The 18,724-nt window shown below is 46.4% G+C and overlaps 3 protein-coding genes across 4 annotated transcripts; 2 read left to right on the top strand and 1 right to left on the bottom strand.

Moving 5' to 3' along the window:
* Window positions 1-977: 977 nt before the first annotated feature.
* On the bottom strand, window positions 978-2,267 carry LOC136965882 (putative potassium channel regulatory protein). Its single transcript, XM_067260168.1, has 2 exons — window positions 1,693-2,267; window positions 978-1,303 (listed from the first exon to the last, which is right to left on the bottom strand). The coding sequence occupies exons 1-2, from the start codon at window positions 2,265-2,267 to the stop codon at window positions 1,042-1,044; spliced, it is 837 nt and encodes a 278-aa protein (XP_067116269.1). The 3' UTR covers window positions 978-1,041.
* Window positions 2,268-3,272: 1,005 nt separating this feature from the next.
* On the top strand, window positions 3,273-15,812 carry kpna3 (karyopherin alpha 3 (importin alpha 4)). Its single transcript, XM_067260167.1, has 17 exons — window positions 3,273-3,446; window positions 6,033-6,077; window positions 6,987-7,076; window positions 7,263-7,292; window positions 7,533-7,585; window positions 7,998-8,093; window positions 9,380-9,465; window positions 10,780-10,866; window positions 11,008-11,177; window positions 11,507-11,551; window positions 11,746-11,877; window positions 12,008-12,136; window positions 12,378-12,482; window positions 12,594-12,665; window positions 12,835-12,997; window positions 13,318-13,412; window positions 13,634-15,812. The coding sequence occupies exons 1-17, from the start codon at window positions 3,378-3,380 to the stop codon at window positions 13,730-13,732; spliced, it is 1,566 nt and encodes a 521-aa protein (XP_067116268.1). The 5' UTR covers window positions 3,273-3,377; the 3' UTR covers window positions 13,733-15,812.
* A 330-nt stretch (window positions 15,813-16,142) lies between these two features.
* Window positions 16,143-18,562, top strand: ebpl (EBP like). 2 transcript variants are annotated; one of them, XM_067260782.1, is made up of 4 exons: window positions 16,143-16,333; window positions 16,473-16,542; window positions 17,161-17,299; window positions 17,552-18,562. In XM_067260782.1, exons 1-4 carry the CDS (start codon window positions 16,193-16,195, stop codon window positions 17,793-17,795), a joined length of 594 nt encoding a protein of 197 aa, XP_067116883.1. In that variant the 5' UTR covers window positions 16,143-16,192; the 3' UTR covers window positions 17,796-18,562. The 2 variants fall into 2 exon arrangements, with proteins under 2 accessions (XP_067116883.1, XP_067116882.1); XM_067260781.1 differs by having other exon boundaries at window positions 16,143-16,378.
* The last annotated feature ends 162 nt before the right edge of the window (window positions 18,563-18,724 follow it).

Below are 18,724 nucleotides of genomic sequence, written 5' to 3'. Positions count from 1 at the left end.
GTGGGTGGGTGTAAGCAAAATGTGTCCATTGGACAAATGAATTACCTGCAGCATACACACACAGTCAAACATCATGGTTATCATACATATTTCATTGTATTTGCTTCCTGAATACTTCACTTTTATCTCTGTTCATTTATTTCATAATGTTCTTGAATGGAAAGACGTCTTCGATAAAAGACTGGCCACTTTGCTGTAGCAGCACGTAAATATTGGAGTTAAACCACTTCTGAAGCCTCCAGTATTGACTGTGCTGTTCAAGCAAAGTGTAGCCATTGAACGTGGACTTCGTTGGAGGTAGTCACCTGGTTGACCAAGCTTCTGTCCCAACCGAGACACTGGACATGAACATCTACAATGTGTTGTAGGGTTTGTTTTTCTTTAAATATGTATTAAAAGCCAACATGTCTACATTAGACCAAGAAAGCATCATCATCTCTACACCACCTCTACTGCAGCTCAAGGTTGTGTACTGTATACAGGATGACAGATGAACTTCTTATTTTTGTGAAATATAAAATCTGTCAAGTAGCCTAATTTCAAACAATTGTTAATAAACATGCACTATGGGTTGGTTTGTTATATTGTTCAAACATTTTGTTATTGATTTCATATTTGTGATCTAATTGCACTGTGACATAACTAGCATTTGCATGACTTTACCTGTACACTCTATAAAATAGATGATGTTATTTACGTTCAGTTATGTAATCATAAATGATAAGGATCTCAAAAGAATCATTTTGATTGGTTTTATGGCTCACTGTAGGCTGTTCCATTATTAATCATTCTATGTCGCCCCCTACTGGTAAACATGGGGATCTCTGGTCACAACAAGTGAGGCTGAGTGAGAACTTCCCATTTCCTCAGTTTAAAGGAGCTTCCTCTGTTAATCTATATTCAAACAGGATGGTGAAGAAGCTGATAGGATATAGACAATAAACATACAAAAACCAATATGGATCTGATCGGATCCAATGAGAGCATTGCTATAAAAAAAATAGGAGGCCTTTGTCGAGCCTTGGACCTTCATTTCTGGCATCACTTCTTCCTGTTGGTCTTCTTGCTTTGTGCCATCATTGCCTCACTTCTGAGGTCATCATCTCTGCTGTGATTCTCATTGGACAGGACGATGTGGGTATTCTGGCGTCTTTCGAATGTGAAGCACTCCACCTTCTCGTCTTGGGAGATGGTCCTGGTGCTGACGAGATGAAACCCTTCCTTCAGCAGGGTGTCCACTAGCAGGCCCAGGACGTTGCTGCTGTTCAGGAGTTTTCTCTCGTCCGGCTTTATGGTCACAAATCTGTAAAAGATTTACCATAAGTACCCTATACATTTTATGTTTTCAATGTACTGTAGCATGACCTGTGTAATATAACATCTTTGCATTGAGCAAGCAGTTAGAACATATTCTAAAATAGAAAGAAGACATGCTGAAAAAGGATCCTACTCAATGTTAATGTTCAAAGGCAGTGACAGAGAAACATGGCTGCTCTAAAGCAGTATATATCACATGGATGTAAGCACTTAAAACGGTAGAATTACAAAGCTGATAACATGTTTCAATGCAAACCTCTTGTGCTGGTTATACTGACAGATTTAGGTTCCTGACTGTGTATAACAGATTATATGTTCAGATCTAGAGTAAGTAGATAAAGATCTTTCCTTGACTGTTCTAACCTCGACCCTTACCTAGCTGAGAAGTCATCCCTGGCAAAGTGGTCAGTCCCACAGTGAAAGACCAGGTCATGATGAGAGGGCCTTTGAACCGGCACGGGTGTGTCTGAATTCTGGGTCTGTGGTGGAAGATTCCCTCTCAGGTTGGGGTGTTCCACAAAAACGGAAATTCTAGAGGCCAAAGTCTCCAGAGTTCTGTTGCTGGAGCAGAATACTCGGAAGGTTCCGTGAGACTCTTGAACAGAGAAGCGGATTTCGAGGAGTTCGATTTTGGAACGCGGGGTTATGGAAAGACCGTGCACCAACACATGCAATCCGTAGAACTCCGCCTCCCGTGCCAGTCCATCGTGGTCACTAAACTCAGCCGGCAGAGAGATCTGGCCAGCTCTCAAGTATTCCAGGATGAATTTAAACAAAGTCCAGTCCTTATCTATGAATATCTGCCCATTCACTAGCTTATGTTCAGGGTCTTTGCCATCCAGTATGCGTGCGAGTCTTGAGTCTTGGTGCTTTCTGAGAGTAAATGCAGTGGTAGTGAATCTTTGACCTCCAACATTAATGGTTATTAAATCGTGAGAACTCATGACCATTTTGGCCGAAGTGATCTACAGCTCCAGAGAAGTCAAATATGTCTACATGGGCAAGATATCCTGGCAACTCCAAACAAAACACATAGCCTACGTTGTTGGTTGGTTGGCTAATGCTGGTATAGGCTACAGGAAAGCCCTTTGTAGAAAGCCAGTGAAGCAAATGTTTAATGATATATGTAGCCTACCGAATGTAGGCCTATTAAAACGACAACTGGATGTCACCGCATTGATCTTCAATGTTTATAGGAGAGGGAGGCGGGTAGTGTATATTATTGTATTCTGTGTATTTTGTATACAGTAGGCCTATGTTGTATTTTGTTAGGTGTAGCCTATATTGTACATTGTGTTGTGTATAATGTGTTAGGTGTATACGACTTTAGGGTAATTGTTATAGCCTACTCAGGGCTCTCAAGTCTCAGCATTTCAGCCATTTCTCACGCTCTCACGCAACACTTTGTATTCAATAAACTGAGATGGTTATACTGCTAGAGCTAGTATGTTGCCTGGAACTGCACCCAATACTTTCAACCACTGTAGCACTTGTACATGTGTTTTGATTTATGAATTATTGTATCTAAATTACTTAGGCCTGTTTTGTAAATTGAGATGTTGTGCGTTAGTTATTTACCCAAATTAATCATAAGGGTAGTTTGCTGTCCGGGTCTATTCTCAAATCTCAATCATGATAAGACTTCACTGTAACCGGTATAGCCAACCCCGCCCTTGGGGTCGACCAAATAAAAGGCGTGAATATGATCTGTCAATTTATTGAAACCGTCAAGGATCAATATGTCTTAGTAGCCTACATGGAAACACATTTACATGACTTGGCGGGTTTTAGGGAATAACTTTTTTGAGTGTGAAGTGTAGCGAAGTAGGCCTACTTTTACATCGAGAGAGGGCACACTTCACTTGCCAGTGCACTTGGTGGAGTTCCGTAGCTAGCTAGCTACATGACCCCTCCTTCTCGACGAGATTACACATCGCGTTACTGAATTACTTCTCGTTGTCGCCCAACCTCGGGTAATCGGCAGCACTACTGTTTTACCTTTTCCCTAACGGAGCCACGATCGCAGGACTAACAATCTAAAGACCACGAACTGCACAGCCATGGCAGAAAACGCCGGCTTAGATAACCACAGAATCAAGAGCTTCAAAAACAAGGGCCGAGATGTCGAGGTAAGAATTGCTTGCTAACTAGCTAGACAGCTACTGTAGCTAGCAAACAAGACGTTGACAAGATTAGCGAGCTAGCTGGCTATGTAGATGGATATTTAAGATTGCTAGCTTGTGTTAACAACAACGCCGATAACTCTATTAGCCATGGTTACTGTAGTTGTATTTTTGAGCATGGATGATGGTGCAGGCAGACTGCAGAGGCATAGTTTGCATAGTCAGATGAGGTTCCATCACGAATCAACCAACACCCACACGCTAGCTAGTAGCGAACTCACTGACACTGGTTCAGTAGGATAGCCTTACTAGTAGCTCTCATGTGGTGCGAATGCGGCCTAGCTCTGCTGTCAAAAGGCCTTGCTAGAAGCTGGAAGCTAGCCGGTTAGCCACCTCTGAAAACCCGTTGATTATGACTAGGATAACTAGTTCCTAGCACACAGGCCAACTGGTATTATAATATAGTTGTCTAAATGTCAGTTATGTTACTTGGAAAATAACGAGCTTGTACCTTGTTTAATCTGTCAGCTATCGGGTTGCCTGAACATTCAAACAGCAAGCCGGTAAAACCGGCACATGACTACCTAGCCGTAGGTGGGTTTAGTATAGCTTTAGCCAGCACCACTAGTAAACTTGCTAGTACGTGTATCAGATAATTGATGGGTGACAGCAGGGTACTAGCTAGCTAGCTGGGTGTTAAATCTATAAGCCCAGGTGTCAGACTGTATCTCTCAAAGCAGATGCCTCTCAAGAAACCGCGTGATGCTGACATGTTCAGGGTTCTGGAGAGCCAAATCCGTGTCACCTTAGTTGACCCGTTCCCGTTTATTACTGTTGTTGTGTGCCGAAAATATTAGTTAATGGACGTATCTCTAAACTAGCGGTATGTTGCTGTGCAGACGAAGTGAAAAATGTGACAGGCGAAAGCGTTAGCCTAACTTATTTAGCCGATTAGGGAGAGTTTGTATCCTTCAACACCAGAACACCAAAGTCTGACGTTGACGAGCCTGTCCCTCGCATGACCTAGTTATGGCGTTTGTCATCCCATTATAATAACTGCTGTAATCCTGAGTGTCTGGCCTAGTGGTGCTACTGTCTGAACTGTCTAAAAGAAGAGGTGAGGTTTTAAATACCATTCGGTCTATGCTGCCGTCTGAATCAACAGACAGTGTTAGCCTAAGCCAATTGCTTCTAGCCAGGAACAAGGTAGAGTGTGAGGTGGTTGTAATAAGGATCACAGCCAACGGGACTTTCACAAATCTCACAGCCCACGTACTCTACTGACTGTGACAGTGCAGCCTCAGCAATGCAGGGTTCCCCAGGAGAACACTTGGAGTTATTTAGGAGATGCATCCTAAATAATCCTAAAATAGCTCACCCTGCCCTTGCCCCCTAACCGCCCTATACAACACTATTTGGACACAAAATAAGCCAGATCAATCAAAGTACCACTAGCATCATTGAAACCCACCCTGTTCATTCTTGTTGAATGAGATTTATGTCGTTTTCATATCGTTTTTGTATTCCAATGACATTTTGTTTGTATAGCCCTTTTTACAAACAATGTCACAGAGGTCTTCACTCACAAATGCCCATAGAACTGCACCAAAACCAAACCCCAGAGATATGAATGTGGGTTGTGGACAGCCACCATATCCAAATAATCATAATTGTAATAGCATTAACCATGATGAATCCTCATTAATGTAACACTAATATTCTTTTGATTCAGACCTAACCCTGTTTATATTTCAACTGAGTGTGTCCTACTCAGCAGTGTCTGAAACAAGCCGCTCTGATGTCGGGTGCCTGTTTCCACTGTTACATTGTAACACATAGTAAGTGTTCCAGGTGGTGTTGGGGTTGGCCCGACGATACGTGATCACACTGCTGTCTGTTGTCAGAGTTGTAATCTCAGTGTTTTGGCTGGCGTGGTTGGATCCAGGGGTGGAACGGTGGGTGTGGTGGTGGTGGTGGGGGGGGGGGGGGGCGGGGGGGCTTGGCGGCTTAGCACAGCTGTGGGATACCGTTGTTCGCCGTGACCCGAGGCAGCCTCGCCTCACACACTGAAGTACAGCTCTCTCTCTCATTCTCTCTCTCTATCATTCTCTGTTAGAGCATTGGTTAGGTGTCCAGAGAACATGCAGGGAATGCCAAACATTAGATTGACAGTGGAGCTACAGCAGGGGTCTTTTCTAACCACCATCCTCCCTCTGGCTAACCTCTCCTCAGTCTCCTCAGCCCCTCCCCCTGCTCCTCCACATATTTGAGCTCATAAAACATTGGACTAGTTCTCACATCTGACAGTGTTTTGACCCAGGTCAGGAATGTCTGTAAACATGTCTCTCATAAAAGAGGAATGTGCTGAAACATAGTGTTCCCCATGACTTGACAGTACTGTTGGTCTCACGCCGCATTCAGTAAATAGTTACAGCAGTGAAGAAGACATCACAGACCCTCCCATCCACCCTATTGTTAGTGTCATAGCATAAGGGCTGGAGGGGGTATTTCAACATGCCAGGTTGACAGTGAAGTCTTTGTGTCTTGTATGCATCCGGCCCTGGGACTCATCAGTCGCTGTCTCTGTTTCAGACCATGCGAAGACATCGCAACGAAGTGACAGTTGAGCTGAGAAAGGTGAGTAGGCTTGCCAAAGGGAGAAACTACATTCACCTCCTGCTGGACCCACTTTCCTCTCTCCTCCTGCCTTTCCTCTCTGTCTTCTCCTCTCTCTCACCTCCTCTCTCCTCCTGCCTTTCCTCTCTGTCTTCTCCTCTCTCTCTCCTCCTGCCTTCCTCTCTCCTCCTGTCTTCAATACGTCTCTTCTTCTATCCTCCCCTCCTCTCTTATCTCCTCGCATCCCTCCCCCCTTCTCCTCTCTCCCCCTGTCCTGTTTATCCTCCTTCCCCTCTCTCTTTCTGTCCTTCCACCCTGCTCATCCTGTCGTTCCTCTCACCCTCCCCCTCCCCCCCCCCCCCTCCCAGTTCTCCCAGTTCTCCCAGCCCACACAGCTGAACCCAGTGTGGTGGCGGCACCATGTGTCACTCACTGCAATGCTGCTGGCCCATTATGGCCACTGTAACATTGAGATCTCCATTCATTGTGTGTGGCACAGAACAGTCTGTACGGAGAGGGTTGGACACACACATTCCTCCCTGACAGTATTCAACACACTGATCATGCCTGGAAACCTCCTGACTTTGTGTGCGAGTCTTGGTATTTGCCTAGTATTTTGTTGTTGTTGCTTATGTAGACCAGCTCACAGAGCAAACAGAGGTTCCCTCTCAACAGCTTAGTCTCAGGTTTCACAACACTGAGCACATGGGGGTAAGTCTGAGTACTGGTAAGTGTAGGTCATCTGCCCTGATCTGGACCCTGCACAGAGGAGTGGACCAGCCTTAGGACAGCAACCCAGGGATGACTGGCTGTATGATCAAGAGAGGGAGAGGCAGGGAGAGACAGACGGCATAAGGGGGAGAGACAGAGAGACAAGGCAGGAGCAGAGATGAGGAGATACGGGTCTGACCTGAGCCTGGTGTCCTACAGAACAAGAGAGATGAACACCTACTGAAGAAGAGGAACGTGCCTCAGGAGGAGAGCTTGGAGGACTCGGACGTTGACTCCGACTTCAAAGGGGTGAGCGGCTTGACGAGGACCCGTTGTCTTGACTACCGTACCCTCAGTCATGTATTTCATAAACACGGAGCCAGACGCTTCCAGGAAGCTGCTGTGCGACCTGTGAGGTGTTGACTGAAACTCTGAAGGTCGCAAAGATGGATTTGACCTGAGAATCTGACCTGAATACGTCTCTTTGTGTTGCAGCAAAATGTCACGCTAGACGCTATCTTACAGGTAAAGTAATATTTATTTTTATTTATTTTTATTAAAAAAACAACCTTTGTGCATGTCATCCCGAACTATGTTAACCATTTAACCAAACGTACACGTTTCTCCCTCTTCTCCTTCTTCTCCCTCTTCTATCTCCTCTCCTCCCTCTTCTATCTCCTCTTCTCTCTCTTCTCGCTCTTCTCTCTCTTCTCTCCTCCCTCTTCTCTCTCCTTTCTCTACTCTCCCTCCTTCCCCCTCGGTCAGAATGCCACCAGTGACAATGGGCTGGTGCAGCTCAGTGCTGTGCAGGCAGCCAGGTAGGCCTCCTCTCCTTCACACACACACATGCTGTCACCCACACACACCCTGTCACCCACACACACGCTGTCAGCCACACACACACACACCCTGTCACCCACACACACACATGCTGTCACCCACACACATGCTGTCACCCACACACAGTTAGATCAGACACAGGTCTCTTCAAGCCTGCTCCTGGAGATAGACCCTCCTGTAACACAGGTCTATCCAAGCTTGCTCCTGGAGAGAGACCCTCCTGTAACACAGGTCTCTCCAAGCTTGCTCCAGATGGGTTAGCTCTCCAGGAAGAAGGTTGGAGTGCCCAGCTGGAAGTTCAACTGTGATATATCTCTTCGATGTATTCTGCAGGCTCCTCAGAGTAGTGAAAGAGTGTTAATGGATTTTTTAAAATTCTCTCTCATTCAGAAAACTCCTCTCCAGCGACAGAAACCCCCCCATCGATGACTTGATAAAGTCTGGCATCCTGCCCATCCTGGTCAAATGCCTGGACAGGGATGATAAGTACGTACCCTCCCTCCCTCAGCTTACCTTGCCTTTTTCACCTCTTTCCTCCCTCCTTCAGTCCCCGCTCTAACCCTGACACAGACACAGGTCCCGTGGAGGGAGAAGGGGGGGGGGGGGGGGGGGGGTGAGAGCGAGGCGTGAAAAAGGAAAGGAGGGGGAGAAGAGGGGGAAGAAGTGAAAAAAAGCAAGGAGGAAGTGAGGGAGGAAGAGAAAAAGAGTGGGAGGGAGAAAGAGAGGGAAGGAGAGTGGGAGGGAGAAAGAGAGGGAAGGAGAGTGGGAGGGAGAAAGAGAGGGAAGGAGAGTGGGAGAGAGAAAGAGAGGGAAGGACAGTGGGAGAGAGAAAGAGAGGGAAGGAGAGCTGGCAAAGTGAGAAGCGAAAGAGAAAGTATGGACGGGGGGGGGGGCGGGGGGACGACGACTAGCTGCAAGATGAGAATCAGTCTGTGAAAACTGGAGCGTGAGTGAGTTACTCGACTAGTCCTGTAAGTGCCAGACCCCTCCCCCGTCACTCTCGATCTGTCTGTCTATCTCTCTATCCCCTTGTCTTTCTCTCTCCCCCTTCTCTTTCTCTGTCTCTCTCTCCTGCTCTGTGACTGCTGGTACTGTAAGCCCTCCCCCTCCTCAATGCATGGTTGGGCTAATGCGAGCACATAGCAGGCTGCGCACACACACATACACACTGGCCTGTGAGTGTGTTTGTTCACCGCATGGCTGCACAGGTCCTGCCCTACAACAGGGCTCCCCTCTCTCCGGTGCAAAGAGGGAGGCAGGGGGGATTAGGGGATTATTGGGGGGGCTGCTCTTCTGACCCTGGCCTGGGCTTGCCCTGGCATGGCGGTGTGTGTGTGTGTGTGTGTGTGTGTGTGTGTGGTGGGGATTTATGGGGGATTGAGATTAGGACCAGGTTTTGATAAGAGAAATGGAGGGGCTTGGACGAGATGGAGGCAGGCAGGTGGCGTTACGCGCGTGTGTGTGTGTGTGCGTGTGTGGAGGTGGCGGGGAGGTATAGGAGGTGTTGATGAGGCAGTTCTGACTGTACCTCTGATGTTAGTGATGGAGGGACGAGGTGGGAGTGTGGCCCTATCTTAGGCTGTGTGTGTGTGGGGGGGGGGGGATATACTGGTCAGTGTGGATCTAGGACTAGTTGGTTTTATTAACAAATCTAGTTAGTTCATGACCAGCTTTCTATCTTTCTACCTATCTGACTATCTCTGTCTCTCCCTCTCTTTCTCTCCCTCTCTCTTTCTCTACCCACTTCGCTCTCTCTCCTTCCTTCTCTCCAGTCCCTCTCTCCAGTTTGAGGCGGCATGGGCATTGACCAACATAGCGTCAGGGACGTCAGCTCAGACCCAGGCTGTGGTCAAGTCCAGTGAGTACACTAGTCTGTTTTTCTGTCCGTCTCTGGATGTCTGGGTGTCTCTCCCTGGATGCCTGGCTGATTCTGGAACCCTGTCTACCTGTCTGTCTCCTTGCTCCTGTCTATCTGCCTGTCTACCTGTCTGTCTCCTTGCTCCTGTCTATCTGTCTGTCTACCTGTCTGTCTCCTTGCTCCTGTCTATGTGTCTGTCTACCTGTCTGTCTCCTTGCTCCTGTCTATCTGCCTGTCTGTCTACATGACTGTCCAGTGTTTCCCACAGAATGTGATTATATTTCTGGCGGTAGGCAGGGGCAGAGCCAGATGTTGTACAAATTTTGGGCTCAGACCAAACCTATGTCCTAGTATCGGTTAGATGTGAGTGTAGATGGGATTTAGAAGGGACTTCAACAAGCAATTCAATTTCAAAAACAAGAAATGTCTTTGCATTAGAGGGCTAAATCGTTTTTGGAGCTTTAGGTAATATAAACATTACGTTGGACTCTTATTATATTTAAATTGAATGTATCTGTTTTGGACACATTTTTGCAGAGAATTATGATACTCACCGTTCTTAAACTCTGCATTGATTCTCCTGCCGATTCTTGGAAAAAGCCGAAAGAATTCAGTTCCCCTGTTCCCCCTTCCGAACACGAACACGTTCATCCCGCGCAGATTCAGAGCGTGCACAGAGAGAGGGGGCTGTTATGGAAACAAATCAGTGACATTTTAAAAAGGCACTGAATACTTAAACACCACCTAATTTGTTGGTTTTGAATTCACCTCTTTGAAATAGAAATATGAATTTATTTCAATCTGATTGCAATATTCTAACAGTAAAATTAAGATCCCAAAAACTATAAAAAAAATTATATATAAAAAGAAATTCAAATAGAACAGAATTCATGCTGACATTCGAATGGTGAAATTCAGATTAAATTATGTTGACACAAAATAAATTGAGCCAAATAAAAGCCAAATCTCACTACTCCAAGAAGGATTCAAGTGCTGTCCTCAGACCGGACCTTTCTCCTTACACCCCAGGCAGTGATTGTATGACTGATCTGCATGTATCCATGTATGACTGCCTGCAGCTACACCTGAATGAGAGGGGCCTGAGGAGAGAGGTCTGCAGTTGAACCATTCTCGGAGAAGTGAGATGGTTTGACATTTGTTGTAGTCAATTTTTTATTGTGGCGGGCCGCCACAAATAAATCAATGTGTGGGAAACACTGTCCGTGTGTCCCTGTGTCTGACCTCTTTGTGCTTGTGTTCAGACGCCGTGCCGTGCCCTGTGTCTGACCTCTGACCTCTCTGTACTGTGTTCAGACGCCGTGCCCCTGTTCCTCATGCTGCTGCAATCCCCACACCAAAACGTGTGTGAACAGGCCGTGTGGGCACTAGGCAACATCATCGGTAAGTAGTATTAGACACACACACACGTACACTGAATCATCCAGTGTGGCATGGAGCCATCTCTCTCTCACACACACACAAACAAACTGGAAGCAGAATCCCGCGGGCGCGTGTTGACGGCGCTGTGCGCCCCTCCCCCAGGTGACGGGCCCCAGTGCAGAGACTACGTGATCTCGCTGGGCGTGGTCAAGCCCCTGCTGTCCTTCATCAACCCCTCCATCCCCATCACCTTCCTCCGCAACGTCACCTGGGTCATCGTCAACCTCTGCCGCAACAAGGACCCCCCGCCCCCCATGGAGACAGTCCAGGAGGTAGGAAGGAGAGCGTGTGTGGCAGCAGGTGGGCAGGCGGCATTAGGGGTGGGGAGGGGCAGGGTACAGGTTAGGATTTAATGGGGCAGGTGCCTGTGCATACTGTGGCAAAACTAAAGGTTTACTGTGGATGTTTGTGTGTGTGTGTTTGTTGATGGGATGAGAGTGTGTGTTCTTAAGGTTGTGTGCGTGCGTGTGTGTGTGTGTGTGTGTGTGTGCGTGCGTGTGTGGTAAGGGACTGGATGTGTATGTGTTTTGGAGGATGCTGTAGATGTGTGACTTTGACTTCTCATCAGACGTCTACTAACTCCTTTCCTCCTCCTCTCCAGATTCTACCTGCACTCTGTGTATTAATATACCACACTGACATAAATGTAAGTATACACAAACACACACACACACACTCACACACACACAGACCGGCTAATTATCCCTCCTCACATGGTATGCTGCTGTGCCCTAGTCACATATTTGACACAGGGATGCTAAAACATGAACGTCCCAGTCCATTATGAGTAGGCTCTCCTGCTAATACTAACGCTGGGTTTCCTGCGTGGTGTTGGGTCAGATCCTGGTGGACACAGTGTGGGCGTTGTCCTACCTCACAGACGGAGGCAACGAGCAGATCCAGATGGTGATCGACTCTGGCGTGGTGCCCTACCTGGTGCCCCTGCTCAGCCACCAGGAGGTCAAAGTTCAGGTGAGGCATGGCTAGCAGCACACGCTCTCACGCAGCCCACGTCTCCTAGGAGATGACTGAGCTTTTGCGACAGATTTGGGTCTGCTTCCCGTGCCGTCCCTCTGACTTCCTGTGATGTCACTTCCTGCAGACGGCAGCTCTGAGGGCGGTGGGGAACATAGTGACGGGGACGGACGAGCAGACCCAGGTGGTGCTCAACTGTGACGTCCTCTCCCACTTCCCCAACCTGCTCACACACCCCAAGGAGAAGATCAACAAGGTAACACACACACACACACACATACTGGCTCACACACTCCCGAACAATCAAAAGGCCATACTCAAACACACAAACACACATTCATAAGAATCACTCGATCAAAGTGTAGGTTGACTTGGCGAGGATGATCTCCCTCCCTGTGTGTTTTCAGTTCTACTGATGGAGTCTGTGGTGTGCATGTGTGGTTCTCAGCTGAATGGCCTCCTGTGTGTGTGTGTCCCCTCCCCCCCACCACCACTAGGAGGCGGTGTGGTTCCTGTCCAACATCACCGCAGGCAACCAGCAGCAGGTGCAGGCCGTCATCGACGCTGGACTGCTGCCCATGATCATCCAGCAACTGGCTAAGGTACACCTGCAGCTCACCTGCCTCTGTCTCTCTGTCTCTCAGCGATATCTCTCTGTTTCACATCTCTCACTCTTTCTCACCTGGCTGCCTCTCACCCGTCCCTCTCCACAGGGAGACTTTGGCACCCAGAAGGAGGCTGCCTGGGCCATCAGTAACCTGACCATCAGTGGGAGGAAGGACCAGGTGAGTGGTGAACCAACACCTGGAGTCTGTGGAGATCCTTTAACCTGGCAAACTCAGCCCTCAATGGGCATTTCAGTACTACAATCAAACCACACTGGCTATGTATGTGGTGGTAAAGGTGATGTCGAAGATCTAATATTGGCTGTGTGTGGTGGCTGCATTGTTCCAGGTGGAGTACCTGGTGGAGCAGAATGTGATCCCTCCGTTCTGCAGCCTGCTGGCCGTGAAGGACTCCCAGGTGGTGCAGGTGGTTCTGGACGGGCTGAAGAACGTCCTCATCATGGTGGGCGAGGAGGCCAGCACCATCACCGAGATCATCGAGGAGTGTGGAGGTAGGAACCTGGGACCCCAGGGTTCACATGCCTCAAAGGAACCAAGACTTTCTTATTGACCTGTTAAAAGTATATAGTAAATAGTTGTGGCTCTTTATCAGGGATTAGTGTCGGGCACTTGGATTAGTTCTGGATTAGTGTTAGCCTCCCGTGTCCATAATGTGGGACCAGTTCTGCTGAGGTCAGAAGCCACATGAGTGGTCTGCCACAGGCATGGTGCATCACCCTCTGGATGTGCTACAACCTTACTGTGACCTCCGTGTCCTGTGCTCTCCTCCTCCTCTTCCTCATCCTGCTCCTCTTCCTCCTCCTCCTCTCAGGCCTGGAGAAGATTGAGAACCTCCAGCAGCACGAGAACGAGGACATCTACAAGCTGGCCTTTGAGATCATCGACCAGTACTTTTCAGGAGATGATGTGAGTAAACGTCCGGCTGTTGGACAGTCTCACGCCTGCTCACGCTCCTGATGGGGGAGGAGCCTAGGGTGGAACCCAGAGGAACTTATTTAGGATGAATCCCCTACATTTGTGGTTATGATATAGCAACTGCAGAACCCTGATCAAAATATCTGTTTGTTTATTCCTCTCTTGCTCTGTTCTTTCTTTCTTTGTCTCTCCCCCTCCTCCCTCCCCGGTAGATCGACGAGGATCCCAGTCTGATCCCAGAAGCAACTCAGGGTGGAACCTTCAACTTTGACCCCGCCACCAACCTACAGACAAAGGAGTTCAAGTTCTGAAGGGCCGACTATCCAGCAGATCTCCCAGCTGCTCCGCCCCCTCCCTGTCTTCACCCTCTGCCCCCCTCCCAGAACAATACCACCAGGCTAGCACTGAACTAGGGATGGAGGGACCAGTCGACTGTCCCTCACATCTCTCTCTGCTTCTAAATGTTCCAGAAAGAGGCAAGCTTCAACGCCCATCATTCTGCGTTTGCCAAAAAAAGTTGCTTTCTTCCTTTCTCCTACACACATACGAACACAGACACACACACAGAGACTAAACAAACACACACAGAGATCTGAAGTCATGAAAGTGCATGGACCTACGAACTTGCTCTACTAATCATCCCATCGGTTCAGCAGTGGCGCCCTCTTTTTGACGAGCAGTAGTGAGCATCATTTAGGCCATCCTCCTGTGGTGGTGTGTTCACAGCGAGGACGGGAGCTCTCCGGAACACTCGGCGACCTCGGAAGCTCACCTTACTGTTTTTTTTTTTTGTTGGTCTGAACATTCTCTTAACCGATTCTAATTGATGATGTCACTAAGGGCTTCTGAGAAAGTCCTGGATTGGTGAGCCTTAGGGGGTTCTAAAATAGAACTGAAATGTAACACCTGTAGAACTTACCTCCCCCGGGGCTCATCTAGAGAGGAAGGCTATGGTATGAAAAAATGTCGGCCCAAGTGGACTTAAAGAATGCAACCGGCCACCACTGCTATTATTTACCTTCTACAGTTTTTGGGATATAAAATAATTATGAAATAAATGAAAGTAATCAGTGGAAACGGTGAAATCAATGCAACTTTTTTTTTTTCTTCTTGAAAGAAAAATAAGGAATTTTACTTCTGTAGCATTGTTCCATTCGTTGCCGATGGAACCTGAGGAGAAACGAAACCAAGATGATCCTGAGGGCTGGAGAGGAGAGGATGAATGGGAGTGGACCTGGTTTCTTTTGAGGTTATCTTGTGCTACTCCTCTTTACCCTCCCATCGTTCTAAGTGCACCCTCGCTGAAAATAATGCTATTCTCTAAACTGTATTGAACCCCATCAAAGAAGCATTACGTGACCAGGCTTCAACTGGGCTTCACAACAACGAAAAATGACACAAATCTCTCCTTTTTTTTTTAGAGTAACATCCATAATTTGACATTGAAAGACTCAAGAAACTGGAGTATTTGGGAGATGTACAGGCGTAGAGAAAGAGAGAGACAATGTTGGAACACTTGCTTTCATTTGTGGTTGTCCCACTCCTGCAGTGTCTGTTTAGTTTCATGCACACATCCAGGTTGTCCTATCTGCTTGCCGTGCGTGGAATAAGCAATGTCCTTCGAGAAGTCTAACTGTGGATGCAGTGCTTCATTTGACCTTACAGTCGTCTCATGTTTTCTCCTGTACTATATTCTACAAATGGAAATATACAATGAAAAAAAAAATGTATTCCTACAATTCTGACTGGGTCTGTAAAAACAAAAATAGAAAAAAAAAGTTGTTGACTGGTTCAGGAGAGATGTTGTATTTACTGTTAATATGAACGGATAGTTTTGTTTTAAACACGGTGATCTATGATGGTGATGATGTCAGGATTGATATTGGGCTTTCTTGCTCTTGGATTGGATTGGTTTTAGTTGTTTTGGTCTGGGTTGGTTTCCACCCTCAAGCATTTATTTGTGAAGGGACTTGGAATGAAACATTACATTTGAACTAATGTAGTTTAATATTATGTTTATTATTTTATTTTTTGGCTGCTAACTACTGAGAAGAACTAGGGGTTTGATTGGAGCAGCCCATGCCTTTTTGGACTTGCCATTCAATAGATGATATAACGTATGGACCTGTGTACAGTCTTGGATATACGTGTCCAGGAAGAGCCACTTTAAAGAATGGAATTTTAGTCTTGTATCAGAAACTGATACAAGCTTATGCTCTTTCGCAAGATTTTTACTTGCTGACGAAACGTATACTAAAGAAAGAAAAAGCAACAGATAGCATTTTGGCCTCTGATTGTCTTACTTTTTTTATCAATTTTAGAATCCATTTCTCTTTAAGGTGGCTCACAAATGTTTCTTTCAACTCTTGTGCATATTAAAGAAAATATTGAGTTGAAGTATTTTGACTGCTGCGCATTTTGTTTTCAATTGGATTTTAATGATAATGTCGTCTCTTACCGTGAACTGACAGCTTGTGTGACCGATCGCTGTCCAAGGTCCTGGCTTCTCCCGAACCTGTAGTCTCCGGTGACTTGTCCCTACGGGCGCAGCTCCCTGAGCGTTCGTTCCCTGTCGCTCCTTGTGGGAGGACAGCCAAGAAGTGGAGAGATCTATTCGGAAACCAATGGTAGGAAAGCGCCGGCTCGTGGGGGCGGAGTTCAGGCCAAGACCAAGCAAATAGGGAAGCGGTATGTTAACGAAAGTTCAAAGTTCAAGTTTCAACTGCATGCATCTATTTTATGCCTGCCAACTTCGTATTCGACGGTAGAAGATGGAATCCCCGGTAGAAGAAGTCCCGTCACTCTTTACTGCAGTGACTGTTTATTCGCTGCTTGCGTGCGGTGCACAGTTTGCAGTTGGTTACGTAATAGCACAGATTTGGGGGAAAAAATGTTCCAGCACCGATAGATGGGTACTTGTATGGCTTTTTTACGACGCTATCGTCCACATTACATTGGTAAGTGAATGCATGTGCAATGTGGATTGAATTCGTTGTTGGCTGAAGTGCAGTTAAAGTCCTACCTGTTGACTCGATCCATGTTTAATTCCAGGAGGGTCCCTTCGTTTACATGTCCTTTGTTGGAACAGTTGCGCAATCAGACAACATCTTTGCTGAGCTTTGTGAGTACGACTAATTCATTGGTCCCTTAGTTTTTCTCGAAACAAACTCGAAAAATCTTCTATTTATATGTAAATCTTATAGTTTGGCGACATCTAGCGGAGTCCTGACTGCTTTACAAATCTTGTAGGTGGGGGTTTTAAGTTAAGTACATCTGGGTCTTAAGGATCAGAGTATCAGCAAGTTCTTCCACGATCCTGTGTTGTTGGAGCTGGCCAAACAGGATGTGGTGCTCAGCTACCCCATGTCTAAGAAACTAACAGACTAACACTGTGAACATCTGCCCACCAGCCCTCGTCCTATCTGCTGCAGACAAACGGGATGCTGGGTTTAACATCTAAGGTTTTATGATCCAGCAACCCCAAAAGTGTCCCCTCAAATGAAAACATGTTGTAGAACTGAAGCCTGCATGTCTCCTGTGTTTACACTGTCCTCTCCTCACTCTGGTAAACATGTTGGCTTAAAAAAGAAAATCCAGGCCTCAAATGAGATGAACATGTGTCTGTTTAATCTCCAAGGGCATTTCTTCAGGTTGCTTCAGCTATCTTCAGTTTATCAGAGGAAGCCATTTTGAAGTATTGAGATGCAGCCTTGACATGCTCTTGTTGCTGTGGCCACAGGGAAGGAGTATGGGAAAGCAGATGAGCGCTGGCTCCACTCAGACCCTACCATCGTCTCTCTGGAGCTGCTAACTGTAGTCCTGGATAGCTTCCTGGCCCTGGTGCTGGTCTACGCCATCGTCAAAGACAAACACTACAGGTGAGGAAGCTTCCGTCCAGGGTTATATCCATCCCTTGTCTAGAATAAGGACCAACACGTATCGCTATTTCATGCTGTTGTAGTGTAGTCAGGGGAGAATAACAAAGAGGTAGGGCACCAATACATTTTGACTTACTAACATAGCAACCAGTTTAGTTCTGTCATTAATCAAAAAATCAAAACATGCGGACACTATTTTGATTGAAATAAAAAGATTCATACTAGTTTTCCTGTTTTTTCTTTTCCCTCCAGACACTTCCTCCAGATCACGCTCTGTGTGTGTGAGCTGTACGGAGGCTGGATGACCTTCTGCCCTGACTGGTTGCTAGGCAGCCCCAACCTCAACACCGGGAACTGGTTGTACCTCTGGGTGTACCTGGTGTTCTTCAACGGGGTGTGGGTGGTGGTGCCGGGCCTGCTCCTGTGCCAGTCCTGGCGTGCCCTCAAGGGTCTGCACACAGCCCACAGAGACAGCTCTCTGAGGAAGCTCAAATAGATAGACAGACAGTGGGGTTGGGGGGGGGGGGGGGTCAATTATTGGTCAGGTCAGATCAATTATGGATTTTTTTTTAACCAAGGTTTCGGTTTAAGGAAGTAGCCTACATTCCAGTGTGGATCAGTGGAATTTCATTTTTAAATCTTATCATAATGATTATTTGTAATTGTATACGTGGCTTTTACTTTGCTACAAAAACAATTAAGTAAATAATTGACATGATTAAATCATGCCTCTGCTACAAAATTGTTTACATTCTATAGTGTTTATCTAAATTACATCAACTGATGTAAGTATTTCTAAGTATTCGGCATGTGCTAAAAGCTTTTCTATCTATGTCTCCAATACTTGACTTCTTCGGAAGTTGCCCATCACATGAACATAAATTCAACGCAAACATGTTACCTCTCGTTAAAAAAATAAATATCATAAATTCCATTTATTTAATTGAATTTGTGCACCGTTTATTGCATATTTCTACGATATCAGCTGGCAGCGATGATTCGATGTAGCCTGGTAAACGTTTCTCCTATACAGTAGAATGTGAGCCTTAATAAATAATATTTTTGACATTAAGACAACACAACTGGGCTAGTACCTACCAGACGCCTCTAAGTGGCAGCATAAACAACGTGGGTGAAGGCGTCCTGCCAAATACACGCAATAGCACATGTAAACAATCGGAGTTTTTACTTAAACCACCTAAACTCTGTCCGTTTATCTCGAACTTCTTGCATTCTTCCCAAAGGATCAAGTGTAGGCTATTCTAAAACAACAAACATAATAGCATACCAAGTCACAAAAATCAATTTTGATGTCGGCCTATTTCATTTTCATAAACGTAGTCCGGCGATCCAGTTTACTTCTAAATTATAGCCTATTACAATCATTTAAGCATTTAAGTTAACAATTTGGTTAAAAGTTCAAAT

Source organism: Osmerus mordax, chromosome 22 (assembly GCF_038355195.1).
Source record: "Osmerus mordax isolate fOsmMor3 chromosome 22, fOsmMor3.pri, whole genome shotgun sequence".
In the NCBI taxonomy this organism is placed as follows: domain Eukaryota; kingdom Metazoa; phylum Chordata; class Actinopteri; order Osmeriformes; family Osmeridae; genus Osmerus; species Osmerus mordax.
The sequence above is the reverse complement of the archived record's forward strand: the minus strand, read 5'-3'. Positions and strand labels throughout refer to the sequence as shown.